Source organism: Carassius auratus, chromosome 22, assembly GCF_003368295.1.
Source record: "Carassius auratus strain Wakin chromosome 22, ASM336829v1, whole genome shotgun sequence".
NCBI lineage: Eukaryota > Metazoa > Chordata > Actinopteri > Cypriniformes > Cyprinidae > Carassius > Carassius auratus.
The window spans coordinates 14040060-14061914 of NC_039264.1; the positions used below are offsets into that span (position 1 = coordinate 14040060).

The 21855-nt window shown below is 34.7% G+C and overlaps 2 protein-coding genes across 3 annotated transcripts; one reads left to right on the forward strand and one right to left on the reverse strand.

Annotated features, from left to right (window-relative positions):
• The first annotated feature begins 1947 nt into the window (after positions 1-1947).
• Positions 1948-15442, forward strand: LOC113039780 (fragile X mental retardation syndrome-related protein 1). 2 transcript variants are annotated; one of them, XM_026197873.1, is made up of 17 exons: positions 1948-2075; positions 4708-4760; positions 4855-4948; positions 5295-5366; positions 5441-5589; positions 6731-6824; positions 6912-7028; positions 7109-7279; positions 7365-7443; positions 8353-8462; positions 8549-8635; positions 8715-8919; positions 9603-9809; positions 10968-11168; positions 12351-12428; positions 13531-13616; positions 14469-15442. In XM_026197873.1, exons 1-17 carry the CDS (start codon positions 2025-2027, stop codon positions 14613-14615), a joined length of 2001 nt encoding a protein of 666 aa, XP_026053658.1. In that variant the 5' UTR covers positions 1948-2024; the 3' UTR covers positions 14616-15442. The 2 variants fall into 2 exon arrangements, with proteins under 2 accessions (XP_026053658.1, XP_026053659.1); XM_026197874.1 differs by lacking the exon at positions 12351-12428.
• dnajc19 (DnaJ (Hsp40) homolog, subfamily C, member 19) lies at positions 15349-19234 on the reverse strand. The gene is made up of 6 exons (XM_026197875.1): positions 19089-19234; positions 18616-18667; positions 18460-18530; positions 18284-18363; positions 16037-16107; positions 15349-15936 (listed from the first exon to the last, which is right to left on the reverse strand). The coding sequence occupies exons 1-6, from the start codon at positions 19089-19091 to the stop codon at positions 15866-15868; spliced, it is 348 nt and encodes a 115-aa protein (XP_026053660.1). The 5' UTR covers positions 19092-19234; the 3' UTR covers positions 15349-15865.
• Between the last annotated feature and the right edge of the window lie 2621 nt (positions 19235-21855).

The following is a 21855-nucleotide window of genomic DNA, read 5'->3' on the forward strand; positions in this document are numbered from 1 at the left end:
AGAACATTGTAGCAACTGTTTAGCAACCAATCAGAAATGCTAAACAATACACTAAAACACAAGAACAGCTTGGCAACTTCTTAAAGGGGTCATGTGACATTGCTAAAAAGAACATTATTTTGCGTATTTGGTGTAATGAAATGTGTTTATGCAGTTTAAGGTTAAAAAAAACAACAACACATTATTTTCCACATAATGTACATGTTACTCCTCTATGCCCCTCCTTCTGAAACACGTAGTTTTTTTACAAAGCTCATCGTTCTGAAAAGCAAGGTGTGCTCTGATTGGCCATCTATCCGGTGCATTGTGATTGGCCGAATGCCTCAACCATGTGACAGAAATGTTACGTCCCTTAACATACTTTGATGCCGTCTCCCGGCATGATGAGACAAAACCCATAACAAACAAGGCATTTGTTGCATCCAGTGGGGACATTGTTTTCGGATTATAATGATTTATACTGTGTTTTTATGCATTGCGCTGCGTATCGTGCAGCGAAAACATAAAATCATGTCTGCATTTGTGATCGGAGAAACAACAAACAACAAGAGCTACTCTACACTGCTCAACACTAGCGTTTGAATCATAAAAAAATGGCAAATTCTTTAAATATAAAAAAATTTACTTACAGGCTGTGCATCAGAAGCTCCAGACTGTCCTTGCGAAGTTAGAACTGCCTCACTTTATAGAAACAGCCTTTGTGCATAGACCCATTGTAGGCTAGTCTGCAGGTTCAGGAAACAGTCCTCCATAACATACATCACACAGCATCAAACACTGCGCGGGCTTGACTGAGGATCGGAGTGGATTCGACGAAGGTGTAGCAACCACATAATGATGACCCTGAGCTGGACTGCTGGATGGCTGGACGGCTGCTTCGTCCACGGTGAAAGCCAATATGGAGATCTACAGCGCGAAGGTAATGTATTTCCTCAGCGACCAGCACAGATCAGCTCTAGGCATGACCAGGTGGATATCATGCTCTATTGGAAGGCCAAACAAAGTAGTTTCACTTTTACAATGAAACACACAGCGTCTGAACAACATGGCGGCATCGCCAACAGTGAGAATAAAACTAACGCTTTCTTTCTTTGTGTGAACATCTTGGCAGCATTATGCAAATCTTCCCACATAGTGACGTAGAAATTTGGGGCTGTGTTTAAATGAGGTATATTAGGAGGGCGTGGACAAGTCTTAACTTTTTATTTTATTTTATTTGAGACTTTAGTCTTTGCAACTTTACAGATCTTCTTTATGCACCAAGTGCTTGTAACACTCCAAAGAGAAAGGAAAAATTTAAATCTCATCATATGACCCCTTTAAAAAAAAAAATCGTTGTTATACCGTTAATACTTTGTTTTTCTTTTTATGCATGTGCTACTTATAAACTTTGCAGTATATGTTTAAAGAAATGTGACTGTTAATTTAGCTCTTTCAGATTAAATAAATTTGACAAGTGTTATCATATACTTTCTAGTCACTGATTAACAAGTTTTAAAATTGTAGATTTCAACTGTAGCCTATTAACACACTGTGTCTGATAAATATTACAAATACTGAACTGTTTTCTTGTGTTCAATGAAAATTACAAAATTAATATGCATTTCACAATGACCATAATGTTTAAGCTGTTAAAAAAAGAAAGAAAATAATAACAAAAATTTTCAAATTAATTTATATCCAAAATACAGGCTATAGTTTAAGTGTATTTTGTTTGGATTACCCATAACTCTACATTGATTCAGATTTGTGATTCACAAAACAAATCAAATGAATAATTTAGGCAGTTTGAACCAATTTAAAAATGTAGTGAAACTAAGAGTCAACAGAACTATTTATACTTGAGTTAAGGAAGTACTAAACTACTTAGTACTGTTTAAATACGTTTGTTTATACTTTTTTTTACTATAGGCTACATCATCTCAGGCAGAAGTACTGTATGTAGCATGAAGGAGTCCCTCAAGGTTCACTGCTGTGCCAAGTAAGGTTCTAGAACTTTACCCAGCATCCTCTCCGCGCTCAACATGGAGGAACTTACGGTGGAGGTCCGTGGCTCCAATGGAGCTTATTATAAGGTAACTACACGATTTTACTCCATTCTGTCTTACTATACACACGCACGTGTCTCTTAAGAGTGCAAGGATGATAAAACCTTCAACAAAACATAAAAAAACGAGCCACATCATGTACTTTTGACGCGTTTAATTAGTGCTCGACTCTGTGGCTGTTAGCCGTTAGCCGGTTAGCTGCTGTGTTAAGGTAATATTTAAATACGAAAACATGACTTCATTCAGTGCTAATGTTTATATAACCTCGACTAGAAATATAAAAGTGGTTTGAATTACGAGAAAAACGAGTTTCAAGGTCATAATAACCGACTTTTGGTTTCATTTTGTTTATCTGCTAATGTTAAGTTGTAATTTATATGTTATTATTCAGTCAGGTTCGATCGCTTATGTCGTTTTTTTAACGATTTATTTGAACAGAACCGCAATTAATGTTTAGATACAAGCGAATAATACTCCAATACTAGAATAAAAATAAAAAAAACAGTATTTGTGCTTTGTTGTTCATTACAAACATGCTATCGGTCATATTCGTTGGTTTTACTAACATTAGGCTAAAGTGAAGCTTATAATAACCTATTTCCTACTCAGAACCATTTATGATTAAAACAAGCTGTTTAGTTGAACAAGTGAGACTGGTAAGTTATGTGGTTTCGTTTGAGGCAAAACGATGCCAGGAAGCACATATTCATAATTTAAGGTGTGGTCAGAAATGATCAGATCTTGTATTCACAGACCAGATTTGGATTCTCTTAAGAAATTTCCAAGTGTCTGTAGTTTGCTTTACTTTACACATCATGCATGAATGTATAGGTTTCTACACAGAGAGTAGGCTATATATTAATAAGCACATGTGCCTGGTGTAAAGTCTAATTGAAGTTATTATTCCATCTCCATCTGAGGCACGTCAGCTGTTCACTTTCCATCTGCAGCTGTCATTCAGCGCAGCAGATATTTTAACACCGGTCTATTTTGAGATCAGGTTTAGGAGATACCAGCTTCCATTTTGGAGCCAGTTGCCATTGAGAGTCAGAGTTGACCGCCTAGTATAGAAATATCAGTTTATTTATTTATTTATTTTATTACATATTTCATTGCCCACACTGAACAAAAAAAAAAAAAAAAACTGACACTAATTGCTTTTCAGCTGACAAATATGTCTGAAACTAATATTAATGAAGGATTCATTAAAAAAAGCTGGCTCATAATTGTCAAATTATTTGTTTGTTCTTCTATGCATTTGGCTGGGAAAACAATATTTACAGAGAAGACTACAGTGTTATTGTATATAATTTAAAAAAAATGTTTCATTATATATTATTCCCCGGTTTCATTAAGCCTAGTTCTAGATTAAATTGTAAATCTGAGCTGTTTCACAAGAAAGAAAAGTGCATTGATTGATCTTTTTTTTTGTCTCAAGATGCACACCAGTAATGGTTTTTCTAAATTAAGTTTTTTTTATTTAATTTTATTTGACTTAAATGTCCTAATTGAATTAAATCCTAATTCTAGATTAGTCTAAACCCCGTCTGTGAAACCAGGCATACAATTTTTATAACATTTATTATGTGGCGGTGGCGCTTAATTGTTTTAATCTCGTAACTTTTGGTTATTTTAGTATTATTTAAATATTACCATTGCTTTTATTGATATTTCGAATTGGCTTTCAGTATACTTTTGTAAGATTAATTTAAGTAAAAAAAAATTAACTAAACTTCTTAATTTTTTCTATAATTTTCATTCAGATTTGTCTAATAAGTACATTTTAGTTTTATTTCAATTAACAAAAATGTTTTTATAGTTTTAGCTAACACTGTTTTCACAGAAAATGTAGTATTTAGGCCTGTCACAATTTGTTGTGCGATATATAACCCCAGAAATAATTGCGCTAAGCGATATTATTGTAATTTTAAAGACGATTATGTGCCACTGAATATATAATCATAATGTAACAGCAAAATAATGCAAGAAGGCCCACACACTTTCCAAATGACATCAAACTTTAAATTTGTAAGAATATTTTGATCAAGGAGTATCAAAATATTAGATGCCTTAAAAAAACTTGATCAAATAGTAAATAAACATTTTCTAACAAAAAGTGGCAATTGTATGGAGATGAAAATTTTTTTTAGAAGCATTTTTTACATTTGAACTAGCACCTCACGTTATATACAATAAGCTGCAAAAGACACTGGTGCAAATGGAATGTAAAAAACATGGTGGCTAATTTTCAAGAAAATATAAAAGGCAATATATTTGGTCACCAAAAATTATTGAGGTCATGTACATATATTGCGCGATAATTTGATATATTGATTATTGCGACAGGCCTAGTATGTAGAGTAAATTTAGAAAATTTTGAATTCTCACTCACGCATGATGAAGCTTTTATTAATGTGTTTATTATATTTATGACTAATATTGATACTTTCATTCAATTTCAGCGTTGTTTAGATTCATGATAATCGTAATAGTTTTAGTTAACGATGATAGCGCATCAAATTCGCAACTTGTATAATAACGATAACATCAGTGTATTCCATTTCTACCAAAACGTTCTTTTTTTAAACAAATACTTTTATCAGTTGATGTACTTCTTCACATTCATTTCAATAACTAACACTGCATCTCGTTATTCCAGGGCTTTGTCAAAGATGTTCACGACGACTCACTCTCCGTTTCGTTCGAAAATAAGTGAGTAGAAGCTAATAGTTTCCAATCATGACATGAATGCCTTTGAAACGAGCTTTGGTCGCCGAGCATCATTATATCAAATTGATTTTCTCAGCTGGCAACCTGAAAGACAAGTTCCCTTCAGCGATGTGCGCTTACCACCTCCCGCCGATGGCAAGAAGGAGATCACCGAAGGAGAAGAAGTGGAGGTGAAGTGAAATATACCTTTTATTGTATTTGTTATACTTGTATACATGAAAATAGCCTAAGAGGCTGACATGGGGGTGAAGTGAAATATACCTTTATATTAGGAGTATTACACAGCCTTTCTCAGCTAGAAGCTTGTTTTAATAAAGTGAACTCACTTAAAGAGTTATTTAGTATAATTTCGCAAGAAAAAGTCTTAATATAAAGAAGAAAAAGGTTTTATTGTATTTGTTGTACTTGTATTTTTTAAATTTGTTTTTGCCATGAAAATAGCATAAGATAATGACGTGGCATTAAATAAGAATATGCTACTACTGCAAGAAGCTCTAAACGTAGCTCTGTGTTCAGATTTTGTCGCGAGCGAACGAGCAGGAACCCTGCGGCTGGTGGCTGGCTAAAGTGCGCATGATGAAAGGAGACGTGAGTGTGACGCACCTAAACTTTCTATTTCTTCAGAAGAGCTCCGAGTTCACTTTCACTTTTGTTTCCTGCAGTTCTATGTTATCGAGTATGCGGCGTGTGACGCAACCTACAACGAGATCGTAACGTTCGAGCGTCTCCGCCCGGTCAACCGCAATAAAGCTGTGACAGAGAACACATTCTTTAAGTGCAGCGTTCCTGTGCCGGATGATCTCAGAGCAGCGTGAGTACAGGCCTCAGTATGTTAAATCATGCTTAATGAGGTGCATCCTGGGATGGTAATGTTTACCATTTATATGTATATTATATTGTATAACATATTTATATGTTGCATTTATATAATATCTAAACAAAAACTCAGTTCTCGTTAGAGGATAGCCTTGGATGCTGACATGGCAATGAAAATAAGTAACTGCTTCTCTATTAATATCTAAACCGAATAGAGGCTGGCACTTGTATTTGGTGTTTTTAGTTAATTTATTTAAATTGTGTTTTTATTGATGTTTTGGATTAGCGGCTAAAATGGTTTAGTTTGTTTTTAAGGTAATACGATATATTACAGATAAATACAAATATAAAAGTAATGTCAAATATTTTTTTTATATAAAAAGTTCATAAAGAAATATATTTGAATTTGTAAATACAAAGTTTACATTTAGGTGAAATTTATTTGTACTTAAGTTTTAGTTTTTTTTTTCATTTGTTTTCAAGTCTTTCTAAAAAAAAGTTAATAAAAATAAAAAATAAATATAGTACTGATCATATATATATTGTTTTCTGTATTTTATTAACTTTTCCATATTTTTGTATTTAAAAACACACACACACAAGTATAATTTACTCACAATTTCACACATTTAAAAAGGATTTGATCATAAATGTATTAGATAATAAATTGAAAAAAAAAATGGATTTCTTAGAAGCATTTTTCTTATTATAATATTTTATAAAATTTTTGTATGATTTTCTACTTGCATCCATTAAAAAATGGCTATTCCATAGCCTTGTGGGTGAGGTCATTTCCTGATGACCTCAGCAGTGAGATCATTTCCTGATCCACACTTAACATTACAAAAAAAAAAAAAAAAAAAAAAAATGACCGTAATGTTGCAGTAATGAGTATCTCCACCAAGAATGAGCAAAACACTAAATGTCTTCAAAACAATTGCTAATTTGGGTGTGAAATGTGCATAATTATCTATTGCAAAAATAAAAAATACATTTGTGTATATATATATATATATATATATATATAATGATTTTTCCTATTTGATCTTGTTGCAAATTACGCCATAGTTATAATTCAGTAGTTTGCATCAGTTTAGGTTTAAACCATGAGCTCATTTCTTCTTTGCCCGTGTTAGATGTGAGAACGAACAAGCCCACAAGGATTTCAAAAAGGCGGTCGGAGCCATTCGGATCGTTTACAGCCCGGAGCAGAGTGAGCTGACTGTACTGGTGAGTCACAGTTAACCTCGGCTCTTCTGAGAGTAGGTTTACACATGACAAAGTCTTGATCAACATGATGTTCCCCAACACCACCAGTCCATGAACGAATCCACCGTCAAGCGCGTCTCCCTGCTGAGTGACATGCACTTACGCAGCATCCGCACCAAACTCCTGCTCATGTCCAGGAACCAGGAGGCCACCAAACATCTGGAGGTGAGTCCGCTCTTTAGTGTTAAAGTGGGACGTGTGCAGCTCACAGAGTATTAACCAGGTGGAAACCTCTGTGTTTGTAGAGTACGAAGCAGCTGGCCTCGGCGTTTCAGGACGAGTTCACTGTGAGAGAGGACCTCATGGGTCTGGCCATCGGAAGCCACGGCAGTAACATTCAGCAGGCCAGAAAAGTGCCGGGAGTCACAGCCATCGAGCTGGACGAGGAGACGGGGACCTTCCGGGTGTACGGAGAGGTGCGTCCGCTTCCGGTGCACACTGATGTTAAATTATACAGCTTCTCTGTAACTGATACCGTTTGTTTTTCAATGTTCATTGCAGAGTGCTGAGGCCGTGCAGAAAGCAAGGAATTATCTGGAGTTTCTGGAAGATTCGGTGCAGATTCCTCGCAATCTTGTTGGTATGTATTTATTCATTTAGAAACAGATTGTATAAAGTCAAATGTAAAGGTTTAGCATATTTTAGCATTATTTACTTTTAGTTAGCTTTTATCTTATATTTCAGTTTTCATTTTAATTTGAGGTTTATTTAAGCAAATTTATGTTTTTTTTTTGGGGGGGGGGGGGCATTAATTAATTTTTATTTCAAGTTAAGTCATTTTAATATTCCAACAAACCTATTTCAATTAGTTGCCAATGCAAAATTTCTACTTTTTATTCTTATTTTTTTTATTAGTAAAATCTTTCATATTATATTTATTTACTTAATCATTATTATCATTATTATTATTTGTTGTTTTATTTTTTGCATTAATTTTTTATTTATTTAAGGTTTAGTTACTTCAAAAAAAAAAAAAAAAATGTTTTTAAAAGTTTTTCACATGATATTTATATTTTGCTTTATTGCAGCTATATTTTTATGACCTTTTATTTATTTTTTATTTTTTTGAACAGGTAAAAAAAAAAAACCTAAAACTTGACAGCTTTTTATTATTATTATTATAAAACATATTATTATTGTTTTAGATTTTTGTTTCTTTAGCCATTCATTTATTTGTATATTATCAGTTGAAATATTTGAAAAAACCTATTTCAGTTAGTTGCCAAAGCAGAATCGTAATTTAAGTCTATTTTAAAGTTTACATTTCTAAAATAAGTCTAATTTAAATTGTCTAAATACATTTTATTTGCAACAGGAGTTAATTCGCAAAAGTTACGATATGAGGCGGGAAAGTGGTCATTTTGTTAGAGACTGTGAAATATTTACACAAAAGCTTTAAAATAATGTTTGGATTACATTTTTAATATCCAATTGACTTTACCCAACAAAATGGCGTTAACATATCATTTGTCACATTTTCTCTTTCTAGGGAAGGTTATCGGAAAAAATGGCAAGGTTATTCAGGAGATAGTGGATAAATCTGGCGCAGTGAGAGTGCGCATCGAGGGCGACAATGACAACAAACTCCCTCGGCAGGAAGTAAGACACCTGAAATTAGCACAAATAAAATTATATATAAATATACACATATCCAATAATGCATTTTATTCTTTTTTGTTTAATAGGGAATGGTGCCATTTACATTTGTTGGTACCAAGGAGAGTATCAGCAATGTACAGGTCCTACTGGAGTACCATATTGCTTACCTAAACGTGAGTATCAGTATCAGCCGTGGAGCTGGAAGGCAGCCGATCTGTTTGAGAAACTCAAGCGCTTGTTTGTGTTGCGCAGGAGGTGGAACAGCTGCGGCTGGAGCGCCTGCAGATTGACGAGCAGCTGCGTCAGATCGGGGTGGGCTACAGGCCCGTCCCAAACCGACCCGCCGATAAGGACAAGAGCTACGCCACTGAAGAGAGCACATCCACCACCCATATCAACCGCTCCTACACCAACAGGGGCCGCGGCCGCCGGGGGCCCGGGTACACATCCGGCTACGGTAGGGCTTCTGGTTTCAGATCTCTGACTTTGGGTGAATCTCTGAGAATAATAATAATAAAAAAAATATTGCAAACTGTACATTGGGTTTGCCAAATGTGGATGCATAATTTGTGACAAGATCCAAATTAAATTGAAAAGTCCATTTGGAACTGTATTTCCCATGTCTGTCTACACGGAAAGCGATATAAATAATATAACGCAGTAATGGTGAATATTGACTGATTAATTCCATTGTTCAAACCACTCGGTATGGTCGTCTATGAGGGACGTCACTTCCAAGTTTTGGCAGGTTACATGCACGATGCAGAGAGTGAAAGAGCAGATGTGGTAATTAATGTTTCTATTTAAATATGAAAGACTCATAACTCACATGAGAAATAGGGTTTATTAGAAATAGACTTTTTCAGTTGAAATTTGCCAGTCACAAAGCAAAAATGCAAACGCTAATGCAAGATTTGCATAAGGGTTGTGTCACAATTTATGTGTCCACATATGCAAAATACAATTTGCAATTCCTTTTAAAAATTGCCCTAAACATTCTTCCACATTATGACACATCTGTTTATGACATATCAGCCAATCAGGATAAAGTATTTTGCCGATAATTAAAAAATGTAGGCTAAAATATCGGCCGATATATCGGTTGACCACTAATGTATATGAAACATTATTCCTGCGCAGGCACTAACTCCGAGCACTCTTACGCCTCTGAGACTGACTCTGAGCGCAAGGAAGAGCTGAGCGACTGGTCCATGGCAGGAGAGGAGCCCGAGCGTAACCCCAGACAGCAGAGGGACAGCAGGAGGAGACTGGGAGAGGGCCGGGGACGGGGACGTGGAGGACCCGGGGGCAGAGGACGCGGCTCAGGAAGAGGCTCCATTAGCTCAGGTATCCTGGCTCCCTTCAGCCGTTATCAGGAACACGGTTTATTCACGGTTTATGAGATCAGTTTTATTTTGTCCCAGATTCCATGTTAGTTTCCTCCAAAGTCCTGCGGTCTCTGTTTATTTTTTCTGCACTCTATTTTAATGGTTTTGTTAAATTCTGACAATCAAGAGACCATGTCTAATCAAAGGATCTATTTAAACAATTTAATAATTTACTGATTTAAATGCAATATGAAACTATAATTGTTTGAGAAATTGAATTGTTTTATTTCTTTAAATTCTGCTTCACAAGTCAATACCGATGGATCATCGAAATCAGTGGTAATCAAATGAATTTGTAAATCTTTGGCTTCTTTTTAGCGCAAGAAAGGTTAAGTGGTTAAATTAAAACATGAATGAAAAAAATGTGTGATATTTAAAAATGATTGAGACTGTACTATTTCACTATAGTATTTACTGTACTATAGTAATATATTTTCTTTAAGGTAAAAAATACAAATGTTTTACAGGGTTGTATTAAAGACTTTACGTCTGCATTTTTGGCATCGTAGAACTAATAAGCCGCTAGATTTATGTTTTATGGAGAAGAAAAAAATATGACTTATGGCCATGCTTTAAAAATGTATTCCCTCGTTTTAGTTAAATAGTGGCTCTTAAAATAGTACAACATGGTCATGATTTTGTGAACATGAAGTTATGTTGTGGTAACAATTTTACAAACTTGAAGAAACATGTTAATATAAAATGTTTCTAGATATTGATAAGTTAAGAGAACAAATTCTTAATTTATAGCCACGATAACCTTGTGTATTTTTCTCCCACGTGATGTATGGGGGTCTGTAATGATTATATTTGTCTGTTTATATTGGATGAGTATATCATATATTTCATTGTTTCAAAGCAGTATTTTATATGTAGGCATTTTTATCAAATAAAGTAATTTCATCAAAATGAAATGTATTTAGTATTTGATAGCATCTGTATTTTAAAATCACATTTACGAAATGTAAAAAAAAAAAATATATAAAAGTTTTACACAGGGAAGCACTTTAAAAACATGTTGTAGTTGCTCTGTATTATTATAATTGTTTGTTTTTTTTTGTTCTTGCATGTTGCATTTCCAGTAAATACTTATTGTAGTTCTTGTCTTTGATGTCAGTCCTGAAGGATCCAGATATAAACCCGTACAGTCTGCTGGACAACACCGAGACGGATCAGACGGCAGACACGGATGCCAGTGACTCCCAGATGAACACCAATCGCCGCAGACGCTCCCGTCGTCGCCGCACAGATGAAGACAGCACAGTCATGGACGGCATGAGCGAGTCCGACAACGCCTCCCTCAGCGAGAACGGCCTCGGTGAGCTGCAGGACTCTCACTGTCTGAAATAAAGTCTAGAAACTGATACAGTACACAGATTGGAGCTGTTTCAGGTTAATTTAAAATCATCAAATTATAAATATTACAGAAAAAATGTACAATCTACTTAAATAGTGTCAACAGCGAAGAGGTAGAATATTCTGCAGGAACACATACTCTCCTTTCATCATAACACAAGCGACTTTCTATTCATCAAAAAAAATTATAATAATAAAAAAGAGAATTATTTTTACAATGATTGCACAAAATATAGGGCTGGGCGATATGTCATAACAAATTTCTGTTTCAAGTGCAGCACACATGAAGTTGTCAACATGATGTAAATGTAAAACAAATAATTTAAGCGTCTTTGGAGAAAAGATGCATGAACTACAACTACATCTCGTCTTATTAACTTGCCTTATACATATTATATGTTTAGAAATAATACGAGGAAAGTGCTCTAATTCAAAATGACTGTAGGTATGAACTCCAGTAGACTATTATCAGCTATAAATGTTCGGTAAAACCAACGAACAGCAGTTTTCAGCCCGTCACCATGATGCAATATGAGACTTAAAGTAGTAGTTCTTTAAGTTTTTTTTTTTTTTTTAGCTTGCGCTGCTTTTCCATTGTTTTTTTTTCTGTGTAAACATGGACATGTCGCTCGCATCTCTTGCAGCGTCTCATGCATTAAACGGCTTTCTAAAAACACTGCACTCAAGTTAAAACAGTTGCATGTTTTTCCTACACCTGTGTCTCATCTTTATCAACACAAAAGCGTGCATTCTGTGTGAATGGCACCTAGCGGTACGAGTGCTTCACACGTGAGCGGCTAATCATGTGCGCCGACATGCGTTCGGATCATGCTTTTCTCTTTACGGTTATCATCGGACTATTATGAAAGTGTCTATTTTTAACGTTTGGTAATATTTCTAATCATTATCAAGATTGCTTGATTTAAAAAAAATGTATTGTAGCAAAACATTACATTCATATTAATTTGATAAAATCAGAAAAATTGCCCAGCCCTAATATATAGTTGCAGATAAATATTTTCATAGATCTTTAGATTTTTGACTTAACTTTGAGAGAAATTCCACAAACCGCGACCAGCTCGAATGGCTTTTTCCAAAACGGCTGTCAGTGTCTAAGGTCAGGCTTTCCACCGGTCTCTTGTAGATGATGCTGAAGCTAAACCACAGCGGCGCAATCGTAGCCGCCGACGCCGTTTCCAGCCTCCTGAGGAGAGGCAGCCAGGTACCGGTATGAATTAACACTGGGTTTGTGTTCAAGCGAGTGTTAGTCCAAACTGCATGGCACTGATCACCTGGAATAACATCAGGACTTCAAACTAAACCCACATGATCAGTCAAACGTGCCAGATATCAACAGCCTGGGGCAAATAAAGAAAGTTATAGGTAGAGCCAGACCGATATGGGTTTTGGGGGCCGATATCGATACCGATAATGGCCGATATTCTTCGTGTATATTATAGTGAGAGTAAAAGACGGGGACATTATTTACTTTATAGCATTGAGTCTCATCAACTAGGTGACAGTGTAGCATTAAATAACTATTCAACAGACTCTACCACACTGCCTACTGTTGAACTGCACGAAGATACTTACATCTCAATCTGCTACTGACAAACTATGCTGACTTACCAAATGTGATGTGACCGAAGTGAAAAGCATAAATGACATGAAAGTTAATGTCATTAATAACTCAACAATTCATCTCATCCGCATCAACCTATAGCACTAATTTGGAGAGTATCACATATGTAAACAATCGTACACGGATACGTTGTTTATGTTCAGTTCAAGGCGTAAACCATGTAAAATCTGCGTATGGTGCTGCTGTATTCACGTAGCTTTATAACATTACGGTTGATCCACTGATGTCAGATGAATTCATTTAACAATCTCCTTGCTGTGTTTGGTGAAAAAACATCTAAAAGTGATGTTCATCTGGAATGTATGAATTAAAACGGTTTTCTTTTTTTACACAATTGCATATAAAACGTTTATTTTAATGCAGTAGGTGTTAATTTGCATGGAGTATGTACAGTAAATGCATGTAGGTATGTTACCTCAAAAGATTCTGTTATTTACTCACCGACATGTCGTTCCAAACCCTGAACAGAGAAAGCTTTTTTCCCCCCAAACTTCACTGTTTTAGTTTTTTTTTTTAGCAGCCAGTTACGAAAGGCTAGATTTGGGAGCTCTGGTAGAGGAACAGTATTAGTATTTAACATGTGGTCTGTTCTTCACACAAAGATATTTCACTCTCATTTTAGAATAAAACTATTTTTTCAAAATGTTCTTTCTTCTAATGAAATCATGGACATCTCTTGTAGTTACTGTGGCTGACTACATATCACGAGCTGAATCTGAGAGCAGACAGAGAAACCCAAGAGATTTGAGGAAGAACAAAAAGGACATGGTGACTCCATATTTCTTCTTTTATACATCTCTGTGATTAGTTTTAAATTAAAGAACAGGGGTGCACAATATTTACGATGTTTAATCATAACTATAAACACACAAAATTGATATATATATATTAATTCATGTTCATAGTTATTTATTTAGATAGTTTATGGACGATAAGGGATATTTAATCGTTTCTGTTTATTCGCAGGAAATTATTACAACGACATACTATTTTACAAATCATATATTTATTTTTTTTATTTTTTTTATAGCAGATTTCAAAATGAATTTTTTTAAATATATTTTTTGTGCAGTGCATTACCATGTTGTGATCAGGGTTATTATAGTCAACAACACCAATCTTGGTTAAAATTTAGAGAATTGCTAAGACATTTCTCATTTTCATTTTGTCAACGAAATGTACTAAAATTAAATTAATAATTACAATAAAATAATAATAATAAAAACTATATAGACATAAAAAAAACTCTAAAATGACGACAAACAATTGTCAAAAGCGGTCAAAATGGAAAATATAAAAAGTAAGAACTAATCTAAAACGATTGTATTAAATTAGAAATAATAGATTTTAATAGAATATAGGCTACAAACCATTTGTTTTATTAGATTTAAACAAAGAGGTTTAGTTATATAATATCACTTATTATCTACTATAATGTTGCCTTAAATGTTATTATATTTTTTTTATATTGGTGCATCTCTAAAGTTATATTGACTTATTCAGAAATCACCACAAACAACTAGACTATTCATTGAAACTCATTGGTCAAGTTGGCGTATTTAGATGAAAGCTAAGTGAAGAGCTTGGCTTTTAATCGCACCCGTTTTCTGTCGTCCACAGGGTCAAGTGGACTTCATATCGGAGCACAGCCCGGCTGAAGCCGTGAGCAATGGCCCCACCAAAGTGGACGATCAGAGCAAAACGCCACAAGCCTCCACCGAGAAGACACCCAAAGCCAAGCCAGCCGTCGTCAACGGAGTCTCCTAATCTGTTCGGTTTCTTTCTCCAAACTCATAACCTTTACGATTTTACAATAGTGCTTGTACAAGCTTGCCAAAGATAGACATACAGACTTCCACATTCTCGATTGCACTTTTCAGTTCCTTCACTATGGAACAGATAATTACAATTTAAAAAAAAAAATTGAGACAAATAAAAAAAAAAAACTTGTCACACCTGTTTCTGATCAGATGTTGTGCCTTCAGAGCGTAGTTTCAACATTATGTTGGCTGGCTATAGAGCAAACAAACCGAGAAAAAAAAAACAGCAAAAATTTGTCTGAATATGGAAAGACTCCCAGACATCCTTAGCTGCTTTTTGTTACGTTTTAATATGCAACCACTTCTTCACGAGGGGTTATGGGAAAAAGAGGACGTTTTGCACTGAATAGTCATTTCTTGAACTTTAGAATAATGTTAGTCTGGAAACTGGTCTGCTAATTGTCTATTTTAAATGCTGTATGTACAACACTTCCTGAACGATTGATTGGGTTTCATCCTTTGTCTGTTGTGTTGTTGTAATGGTGGCAACCGAGACAGTTTCGCTAAAGGAGGTTTTTTTTTTTGGTTTATTTATTTTTAAATGTACAGTATTTAAAATTAACGACGCAGTGGTTTTTAACACTAAACTGCCTGAAATTCTTAGCGCGCAGATTACAAATTTGGACTACTGAAAGATCAATTTCCAGATGTTCTGTTCTGTAAACTACGTTCGTTAGTCCTTATGGTTTTTTTTTAAAGATCATTCTGGTTGTTTGATGTGCAATATGTTTTGTATGCAGGTAGTTCATAAATAAACATTTGATCTTCCAGCCAGCCTTTCAAAGTTGGTGCATCTCTTGTTTTGTTTTGTCTTTTCTGTCAAAACAAGGTTCCTGAATACTTTTAACAATACACTTTTAACGTTATTTGGTGAATTTTCACAGCGAATTTGACCAAAAAGAAAAAAGTAGGTGTAGGAATTACTTTGAAAAAGTTTTCTTTTAGAAATTTCTACGACATTTCACAAATAATAACAATAAACTAAAATTGGAACTGAATTCAGATTAAATGTGATTTTTGCTGTTCACACTGTTATAAAAGGTACTGAATCTAATACGGAGCACAATTAGCTGTGGTGTGTAAATTGATTTATTTGCATACAAAAGGAGATGATATCTAGATGACAAGATGTTGTTTAATGATCACGTGAGAATTCAAGTGCATCAGACAGGGCTTGATCAAACATTCGATGACAATCTATTTCTTCATCTGTCCATCAAGTAAATCTTTAGCCTCGTTGATTTTTGCTGCCAGATATGGGGATCCGCCTGCCGAGGAAACACAAATAACACTGACAGCTCAGAGGAATTCAAGTCCTGATGAGTTTTGTAGCTTTTGCATTTTATGAAACACACCTATGAGTCTCACCTCGGTCAGGATGGTTTAAAATCATCAGTTTTCTGTGTGCCTCTCTGATCTTGTTTTTGTTAGCAGTAGGACTAAAGGAAAGAATGAAATTCACATGGGTCAAACTCTGTACAGTCCCTTCTATTATACTATCATTTGGATTGGGTTTATTAATGTGCTTCTGACTCAGAAAGCAGATTAAGGGCCCGTTCACACCAATGATGATGACTATAGAGGTCCAGTAAATCCTAGAATAGTAAACTCCACAGCTATAACAATAAAGGCCTGCTTACACTAAGAACAAAAACTATAAAGATAACTATCAGTATCCACACCAGTGCATGATAACATTATTATAAGAATGTGCTGCATTTATGTCATCTGCTGCTTTAAATGCTCAATCTCTTTAAATCAGGTGGATTCTGATTGGCTGTCAATATTTTTATAGTTCAGGACAAACAACTGCAACATACTCTTATAATAAACAGGACAAAAAAACAGCATTTTATGTGAATGGCCAAGCATATTTTAGAAAATAAATTGTGTAACAGGGTTGAAAAAACAAACAAACACTCAAATTGCAACTGTACGTATTCTCTGACTTCAATTTAATGAGCATTACTAATAACAACCACACTACTATATTCTAAACTGTTGTGTAGTGGTGGAACTAAACTTGGTGGAAATGTTAAGATATAAAGTAATAATAAGCAGATTTTTGAAATAAATTAAATGTTAAGTAACGGTTGAAAAACACAAATTTCTACTTTGTCAGATGTACATTACAAATTACGTCATTATAAAATATAATACAATATTCTACATTTTTGTGTAACAGGATGGAACCTTAAACAACACTTAACAGTGAAAATGTTTTGGAAATTTATAAATATGGTGTCTCAGGGATGAATACTCAAATTTCCACCACATCAGTTGTGTATATCTGATTATAAATGAATGACCGTTATTAAAAACAGCTACTCTTTAAAATATTGGAAATGTACATGACGTAAATTAAGATTATGCATATTTTAGAAATAAATCATAAAAAGTGGAATAACCGGGTTGAAGAAACATATTTCTTCTTTGACAGGTATACATATTCCTTAAAAACGATACATTGGCTGTTGTTGAAAACAACTACACTGTTATATACACTGTTGTGTAACAGGACGGAAACTAACATGATGGAAATGTAAATAATATTAATTAAAATTAAACTGATTTTCAATATAAATTATTAAATGTGGAATAACAGGTTTTAAAATTTCTACTTCAAAAGTTGGACATATTTCTTGATTACAAATTAATTTCTGCTATTAAGATTAACTACAGCTTAATATATGCTTTTGTGTAACAGGATGAAATTTACAATATTCCCTGATTACAATAAAACCAACTACGCTGTAATATATTTTATAGTGTTATGTAACAGATTGGAACCTAACGTGCAAATATAAGTGATGTAAAATATATTAAGCAGATTTTATAATGTGGAACAACAGGGTTGAAAAAAAAAAACCCATCAAGCTCACAGTAATATATTTTAAACAGTGTCTATGCTGGATGCAAGCAGCGCGGCACAACAAATTGAAATAGAATACTTTATAATCAGTGATGCTGTCTACACTGGACATATGTTTACACTAGACGTATGATGATGTACTGACACAAAGTTCTAATGATTTTTAACAGTCGCTTTGTCATGTCCAGTGTAGACAGACTTTAGCTGTTGCGTCCGGTGTAGACACAGTGTTAGGGAGTGTTGTGTAACAGGACGGAACATAACATGGTGGAAATATAAACAACGTAAAGTAAAATTTAGCAAGTTTTTACATTTATGAAACGTAGAATCACGGTTGAAAAAGAATAACGACTACACTGTAATATATTGTGTATTGTGTAACAGGGTGGAATCTAACTGGAAGCAATGAAGTTGGTGTAAAATAAACAGCTGTAGGTCTGCGTTGGGTCAGGGTTAATAGATATCCCTTTAAATTCAGAACAGGTTGGAAATTTCTGTGAAACAAAATACATATTAACAGGGTGGAAAGCAGGAATAGGGATCTACATTTTTTTTAATAAATTATCTGTATTTCATTATATATTAAAACACTTGTCCTCTGGGAACACAGTGATTATAATGTATTAACTATGTGTTTAAATACGCATATTATTTTGTACTAACATATAAACTTAAAATGAGCAGTTATAGTGTAAACAAGATATTTTTTCTCATTGACAAATACATAATTTGTGAAAACAGACCTGATGCCAAGAATAAGGGAAGCTTCTCTCCTGGTCATCTTCGGTTCAAAACCACCTCTGTAGTATCCGCTACCAAAAGCCTGTCACACATATATAATTAGCATTTCTTAAAATGCAATAGTATGAGTTATTTTTATATAAAGTATGGATTACATGATAAGAGGAATATAACGTGCCGATTTGGATGCCTCCAGAGCTAGTTTCACTTGTGGCTCCATGTGTTTCATAGCTTGCATTGCGTAGCGACCTGTAAAATGGAAACAATCAGGCTTCATTAACCAATGGATGTAAATGTTCCTGTGCAGATTTCTCATATTTAGCTGGGATCGTACCTGCAAACCCTGCCGCTGCCAGGGTAAGACCCACGGCCACCATGGTACTAGCCTGAAACACACAAAACAATAACCCTTGATTGTGCAATCTGCATTAATCAAGAGGCAATCTGCATTATTTAATGCAACCACACATCCCTTACATACAGACTATTTCTCATCCACAGCATTGATTGCATGTATCATAATCATATATCACAATTTACAGAGGCAGACAATATTAACTCATGTCCAGATTGCAAAAGTTTCACTTGAGGCTCTGTTTTATATTGTGAAGATGAAATATAAATAAACATTTAAACATATTGTATTTATATGTCTAATATCTACAAACACGAATGATTAGTTGAGACAGTCAGTAACAGGACTGAAAGTCACTAACAGTTAGCATGTGTTAATGCTACATTTAAAGGACTTAATAAACGAAATAAAATCACGTCAGACTGTGTTAAAGTGAAGGAGGGAGTACTTACCATTTTCTCTGCTAAGATCCTGTGTTGCGATCGTCTATGATCATCACTTTATTCATCACTGACTGCTGAAAGTCACACTCATGTCTGTGTTGTTGTTATGCTCTCTTTTTGAACTTCAGACTGCGACCTGCCGTAAAACGAGCCGGCACGTCGCAATCACAGACTGCGATGCCCGAGCTGACGTCGTAAATCTTCAGTTGCACACAGAAGCAGAGTATAGAAGGTAGAAGTTAGAGCTTCTTGGTTTGATGCTGTGCAGAAGTGTAAGGTATCAATAGTAACAGTAGAAGTGTTATGACTATCTGATGGCGTTTATTAATGAGAAGCTGAGTTTGAAAACAGAAACCTATCTGTACATAACAAATACACGTACTGTATATAAAACATATACACGTGATATAATGTAAGCCTAGACTTTATACATGACCTGGAGGAGTGAAATAATTTAACGAGACGAAATATATTAACATATTTCACTGATAGAGCACTATATTATGACTGAGTGCCATATTTCAATATTTTCAACACTGATGCAAATATCCACATTTTTTTGTCAAAGGTTATAAACAAATAAACAATATATCATTTATATATTAATTTATATAATAATAAAAAAAGAAAACCTAATTGTAAAGTATTTATAAATCATTGTAAAGTTTGTTGTACTTACTGTAATTTACACTAATTTATGAATTTTTAATTGTAGTTCAGACTTTATATGCCATAATTTATACTTTTTGTTTTAAGACTTTTTGTCACAATATATACATTTATCTCATAAATGATTTAGTATGTCATAGTTTGAACTTATGTTATTTGTTGCCATAATTTTTCCATTATTATGTCCCTTTATGTAATAATTATGATTTACCAAACCACAATAGTCTTCATTTTCTTTATGTAAAACCTGCATAATTCTCATAGGTATGACTCATCATTCCAGTATTTTATCTCATAATTGTGACTAATTATATCATCTTTTCCGATTGTTACAAATGTTTTTGTTGCCATAATTTTTAGAATTTTGCTCATAATTATGGCTTAATCTGTCACAATTGTCAATTTTTATCTCATAATCACGACCCATAATTTAAATTTTTATGTCCTTATTATGACTTAGTATCTCATAATTTCGATTTAGATTTTTGTCCTAATTGGTTTTGTTGTCATAATTAATATTTTTTCCCACTATTATGACATAGCAATTTATAGTTTTGATTATTTAATCTCATAATTGCAACTTTGTCACAATTGTTTTGTTGTCATAATTTCAGTTTTTTGCCATAATCATGGAATAGTATGTCATAATGTTGACTTTGTATCTTACAATCCTGACTTTGATTCAAGCCATAATTCTTTTTTTGTTGCCATAATTTTTTTACCATACTTATGGCTTAGTATGTCATGCCGTTCACTTTTTATCTCACGGTCATGGCTTCTAATTTCGACCTGTAATATCAGAATCTTTAAGATTTATCAAACCACATTTTTTTTTGTTACTTTTGTGGCTGTGATGTGCTTCCACAGATAATACAGTTCGATTTCAAAATGTTCCTGGAAATGAATAACTCTGGCAAGTTTCCCCAGGCTGCCTTCAGACTCTCAGAAAACACAAGACTTCCCATCTTCCCATCGGGATGGATTTCACTCCAGCAACACAATGAACGGCAGAAGGTCCTAATTATTACCCCCGTCATTTGCATAATTACAGAGCTTTTTCTCCAGCAAAGGACAGTATAGAAATTGTAAATTGTAGTGGACGGGGCCACAGTCAGCGAAAGTCACGTCTAATGACAAACGTGTCCCCTGCAAGCTCCTGGCACGCCGACTGGATCTTCAAAACCATCCAACGGTGTGCGAAAAATGAGAGTTTTGCCCCCAAATCATATGGAATTAAAGTGTGGGGTGCATACGCTGCATCTCCACACAAAAAGCCCAGAGGAAGCAGCCATTTCTGTTGGTTTTATTAAACCAACCGAGCAATTTAATTCTTTTGTTCAGGAGAGTTCTACTTCATTGATTAACAAAAGCAGGGATATAATTTTTTTCCAGTCTTTTTCAAAAGCCTGAAATGTCAAGCCTTTTAAAGCAGATTATTCTGCCTGTGTGCAGTGAATGCAGCCCGAGTAACCTTTTGTCTACAATTAAACATTCCAGCATAAATATAAAAGAAAATCAGAGATGGGGAAGATTGACTCAGGAGAGATTGGCGAGGTAGATCCTCGCACTGATAGTGCAAACAGCTTGCTTCTAATTAAATATGCCACCGAGTCTCAAAGCATTTGCTTTCTGCCGCAGAGAGAGGAAGCTGCTGAGAATGAGAGGAAGAAATGTATCGCCCCATCTCTCTCCGGCCGCAGGCTTCCTTTGGGCATCTCAAGGTATTTGGGGATCTTTGTGTGTGTGTGTGTGTGTTGTTTGTTTGGATAATTATTTGCTTTAATATCAAAGGCTATTCCTGCCGGGAGTCGCCTGAATGGAGTGCAAATCAAAAGTTCTGGGCTTGTTTATGATGCACACTTTGATAATTGGGCTTGACGATGTGACTTTGGGGACACGAGGTGTTTATTTGCCATTTGCTCAAGGCTCTTGCTGTGGGGAGCTTTTATGGAAATGCTTTTTGCAACGGAGAACGTCTTTAAGGGCTTGCTGTTTGCACGCGTGTTTACTTGTGGAAGTTTGATGACGGGGTCTATTAACCCTCGAGTCACAGATACTTCGAGTATTAGAATTAAGAGGAACGTGAGGTTATGATTTCTGCATATTT